Source organism: Hordeum vulgare, chromosome 1H (genome assembly GCF_904849725.1).
Source record: "Hordeum vulgare subsp. vulgare chromosome 1H, MorexV3_pseudomolecules_assembly, whole genome shotgun sequence".
NCBI lineage: Eukaryota > Viridiplantae > Streptophyta > Magnoliopsida > Poales > Poaceae > Hordeum > Hordeum vulgare.
The window spans coordinates 25,632,200-25,637,634 of record NC_058518.1 but is presented as its reverse complement, the minus strand read 5'-3'; the positions used below and the strand labels follow the sequence as shown (position 1 = coordinate 25,637,634).

Here is a 5,435-nt window from a genome sequence, read left to right as displayed (position 1 = left end):
CAGTTGATCAAAGATAGTCAGGGTCTTCTGATTATGAACAAGGTGTTGTTGCTTGATAACTGGATCACGTCATTAGGAGAATCATGTGATGGACTAGACCCAAACTAATAGACGTAGCATGTTGATCGTGTCATTTTGTTGGTACTGTTTTCTGCGTGTCAAGTATTTGTTCCTATGACCATGAGATCATATAACTGAGTGACACCGGAGGAATGCTTTGTGTGTATCAAACGTTGCAACGTAACTGGGTGACTATAAAGATGCTCTACAGGTATCTCCGAAGGTGTTCGTTGAGTTAGTATGGATCGAGACTGGGATTTGTCACTCCGTGTGACGGAGAGATATCTCGGGGCCCACTCGGTAATACAACATCACACACAAGCCTTGCAAGCAATGTGACTTAGGCCCAGTTCTTTTGAGCAGATTCTATAGAATCTCAGTCCCGAAAATCCCGAGCCAAAAGAACTCGAATGAACTACCAAAATCTGAATCAGATTCTGCAGAATCTCAGTGCAATTCAAAATCTGAGAAAAACCTGGTTTCTCCCACAATCTCAAGATTCTACCAAGTCCCACAAAAGAAAACCTTTTGGATTAATACCATACCCCTATTGTACCACGTAATTACAGGCAAAATGCCACCGAGCAGTCAACCAAAACGCCCCGCATCTGCACACCTCGCCTCTGCACCGAGCAATCCTCAGGCCGCATCTGCGCGCGCTCCTCAGGCCGCCCCCGCCCCGCCGCCGACAGGCTCCGTCGCCCCGCCGCCCGCAGGCCCCGTCGCCCCGCCGCCCGCAGGCCCCATCGCCCCGCTCGTCAGGCCGGCCCCGTCCCGCCGCCGACAGGCCCCGTCGCCCCGCTCGTCAGGCCGGCGTCCGCCCCGCTCCTCAGGCCGGCGTCCGCCCCGCTCCTCAGGCCGGCGTCCGCCCCGCTCCTCAGGCCGGCCCCGCCCCGCCCCGCCGTCGGCCGCCCTGCCCCGCCGCCGGCCGGCCCCGCCCCGCCCCGGATTTGCTGCTTATTTGTTAGATGGATGGATGGATGGATTTGCTGCTTATTTGTTAGATGGATGGATGAATTTGCTGCTTATTTGTTAGATGGATGGATGAATTTGCTGCTTATACAATTTGGGATAGTGCTGTCAATGCTGTCAATGTTTCCTGCTGTCAATGTATTGCTAGATAGTGCTAGATAGTGCTGTCAATGTTTCCTGCTGTCAATGCTAATGTGGTAATGTTGAATAATAATGGTAGATGGAGAAAGTTAAAGAGCCCAAAGCAAATTGGGATAGTGCTGCTCATACAATTTATATGACTGCTTGCGTAGAGGAGGTTCGAGGAAATAATCGCAGCGGCAGCTTTTTGTCGGACATAGGACAAGCTAATTTGCATAAAAAGTTCAATGAACGCTCCGGAAGAAACTATTCAACCCGGCAAATCAAAAATAGGTGGAGTGTGTGTAGGAGCGACTACAATACATGGAAGACATTGATCCAGCAAGCATCTGGCCTAGGAAGAGATGAGCATACGAAGACTATTGCTGCTACAAATGAGTGGTGGGCATTGGAGATAAAGGTATTGTTTTTGTCATGTCATTTTTAAATAATGATTCATGTTGCTTCACTTTGATATTAACATGTGGTGGCTTATGATTACAGGCACATCCAGAAGCTGCCAAGTTCCGGTATGCTCCACTAGCGGAGGAGGAAAAAATGTCAGAGGTTTTCGATAATTGTTGTGTCACAAATGAGCATGCGAGGGTGCCAACTCCCTCTTATCAAGGTGATCCCTCCCGAATTATTTTGGAGGATGACTCAGGGTGTGAAAGTCAGGATTGCCAAGTTACCCCTATTCAAAATCGGGGAAAGAGTGGGAAGAAGAGGGCGTCTCCTTACTCGCCAAGTCCAAAGATGAATGATAAGTGGGCAGGTGAGAATGCTAAAAATGAGGCTTTTGTACACATGGTGGATCTCTTTAGTGCAAGAGACAAGAGGGATGCAGAGGAGAGTGCAAGGGATAAGAGGGAGGCAGAGGAGAGGGCAAGGGAGAAGAGGGAGCCAGAGGAGAGTGTGGATCAAACAAGACAAGAGATTCAACACATGATGGCCATGGTGGAAGCGGATGGTGCAAAACCAGGAAGTGATGAGCATTTCTATGCTACCTTTCTTTTCATGGAAAAGAAATATCGCGATGTTTTCTCCTCTTTCACGGCTCATGAACCTATTGTGAGGCTTGGATGGATAAAGAGGATGTGGCAGCTTAACAACAAGTAGAACATGTTTGAATTGTATTTACCGTTATTTCCTTTCACGACTCATGAAGCAGACTATTTGCTTGTAATGCTATTTGCTTTCAACATGTACTATTGTGATTTAAGCTATTTATTGGCACTGTTGTGAACCTGATATGAATTGTGTTGTATCTAATATTATATTTTGTGCATGTTGTTCTGGCAGATGGATATTTCCAAAAAGATTGCCAAAAAGAAACAAGATGATAAAGAATTTGAGGCGGCAATGGTTGCATTTGCTATGGATGTAGCGTCGTCAAGTATGACACTACCGTATGCACCAAGAAAGTTACATCTTTTTACAGGCCTCCAATGGGTAGAAGAGAAGGAGAAAGATGCAAAAACTTTCTATGCGATGTTTAGAATGAGGAGGTCAGTGTTTCGCACACTGCATGATCTGCTAGTTCAGAGCTATGGGCTTGAGCCAACTTCCAACATATCATCAAAAGAGGCATTGGCACAATTTTTATGGACTGTCGGTACATGTCAAACCACTGATAATGTCGCGGATCGGTTTGCACATAGTCGTTCAGTCATTAACAAAAAATTTCACGAGGTTTTGGAGTGTGTAGACCGCATGGCTGGCGATTACATTAGACCAATTGATTCAACTTTCTCTGAACCGCACCCAGTACTTACAAAAACAAAGTTTTGGCCTCATTTTCAACATGCTATTGGAGCCATTGATGGAACACACATCAAGGTAATTGTGCCCAAAGAGTTGGAGCCCCAACACAGGAATAGAAAAGGTTACACAAGTGAAAATGTTATGGCAGTGTGTGATTTTGATATGAGGTTCACGTTTGTTGTTCCCGGATGGCCCGGATCTGTTCATGACACATGTGTATGGAGCGATGCCATAGTTCGTTATGATCACTTTCCACAACCCCCCACAGGTAATCTCTCTCATGTGCCCATATAGTAATATACATGGTATGCTATAAATTTATAATGTCTTATGTTGATGTCCTACTGTAGATAAATATTATCTTGTCGAGTCCGGATATCCAAACAAGGTTGGTTATCTAGCACCATACAAAGGGCAACGATACCATGTACCAGATTCCAACAACACCAACCAGTTGGGAGATATGAGACATTCAACCATCGACATTCTTCTTTGCGAAATGTCATCGAAAGAACATTTGGTGTTCTGAAGATGAAATGGCGAATTCTCGAAGGCATACCTCGGTACAAACCGGAGACCCAAAAAATGATTGTCACTGCATGCATGTGTCTCCACAATTGGATCCGTGATAGCAAGTTACGTGATGAGCATTTCGACAAGTTTGACAATGATGCATACGTGCAACCTGTATTGCCGTTTACAGGTGCCAACGCTCTACCACCAGAAGATGATGGTACCATGAACGCAACACGTGAGGCGATTGCTGCTAGTCTTGTACCTTGAGAGTATTGTCTTTTTTTAGTTTATGCACTTGCCGTCATGAACAAAACTTTACACCCATTGTAATATTTAGCAATTTTTATGCCATTCGTAAAATACACTTTCGTCACTGTTAGAAACAACAGAGTGTTAACAATTCAGCAAACAACTTCTATCTAAGGGCAGTACAGACATTTCAACAGACAACACTTTCCAGAATCTCAAACTACAATCTCTGAAAAGAACTCGACCACAGATTCTGGGAGAAGCAGATTCTGGGTGAATTTTCCATAATCCTGATTCTCTAGAATCCAGGGTGAAAAGAACTGGGCCTTAGTGTAAGTTGCGAGATCTTGTATTACGGAACGAGTAAAGAGACTTGCCGGTAAACGAGATTGAAATAGGTATGCGGATACCGACGATCGAATCTCGGGCAAGTAACATACCGAAGGACAAAGGGAATGACATATGGGATTATATGAATCCTTGGCATTGAGGTTCAAACGATAAGATCTTCGTAGAATATGTGGGATCCAATATGGGCATCCAGGTCCCGCTATTGGATATTGACCGAGGAGTCACTCGGGTCATGTCTGCATAGTTCTCGAACCCGCAGGGTCTGCACACTTAAGGTTCGACGTTGTTTTATGCGTATTTGAGTTATATGGTTGGTTACCTAATGTTGTTCGGAGTCCCGGATGAGATCACGGACGTCACGAGGGTTTCCGGAATGGTCCAGAGATGAAGATTGATATATAGGATGACCTCATTTGATTACCGGAAGGTTTTCGGAGTTACCGGGAATGTACCGGGAATGACGAATGGGTTCCGGGTGTTCATCGGGGGGGGGGGGGCAACCCACCCCGGGGAAGCCCATAGGCCTTGGGGGTGGCGCACCAGCCCTTAGTGGGTTGGTGGGACAGCCCAAGAAGGCCCTATGCGCCATAGGAAGAAAATCAAAGAGAAAAAGGAAAAAAAGAGGAGGTGGGAAAAAGGGGAAGGACTCCACCTTCCAAACCTAGTTGGATTCGGTTTGGAAGGGGAGGACTCCCCCCCTTGGCTCGGCCGACCCCCTTGGGGCTCCTTGAGCCCCAGGGCAAGGCCCCCCCTCTCCCACCTATATATACGGAGGTTTTAGGGCTGAATTGAGACAACTTTTAAAAGGCAGCCCGACCACATATCTCCACGGTTTTACCTCTAGATCGCGTTTTTGCGGAGCTCGGGCGGAGCCCTGCTGAGATTAGATCACCACCAACCTCCGGAGCGCCGTCACACTGCCGGATAACTCATCTACCTCTCCGTCTCTCTTGCTGGATCAAGAAGGCCGAGATCATCGTCGAGCTGTACGTGTGCTGAACGCGGAGGTGCCGTCCGTTCGGCACTAGATCGTGGGACGGATCGCGGGACGGTTCGCGGGGCGGATCGAGGGACGTGAGGACGTTCCACTACATCAACCGCGTTTCTTAACGCTTCTGCTATGCGATCTACAAGGGTACGTAGATCGAATATCCCCTCTCGTAGATGGACATCACCATGATAGGTCTTCGTGTGCGTAGGAAATTTTTTGTTTCCCATGCGACGTTCCCCAACACAAAGGGAATGAAGTACGGGATTATATGAATCCTTGGCACTGAGGTTCAAACGATAAGATCTTCGTAGAATATGTGGGATCCAATATGGGCATCCAGGTCCCGCTATTGGATATTGACCGAGGAGTCACTTGGGTCATGTCTACATAGTTCTCGAACCCGCAGGGTCTG

The 5,435-nt window shown here is 47.0% G+C and overlaps 1 protein-coding gene across 1 annotated transcript; it reads left to right on the top strand.

The window, feature by feature from the left end:
• The first annotated feature begins 1,034 nt into the window (after window positions 1-1,034).
• On the top strand, window positions 1,035-3,699 carry LOC123395970 (zinc finger CCCH domain-containing protein 43-like). Its single transcript, XM_045090995.1, has 5 exons — window positions 1,035-1,573; window positions 1,657-2,005; window positions 2,060-2,223; window positions 2,455-2,548; window positions 3,620-3,699. The coding sequence occupies exons 1-5, from the start codon at window positions 1,253-1,255 to the stop codon at window positions 3,697-3,699; spliced, it is 1,008 nt and encodes a 335-aa protein (XP_044946930.1). The 5' UTR covers window positions 1,035-1,252.
• The last annotated feature ends 1,736 nt before the right edge of the window (window positions 3,700-5,435 follow it).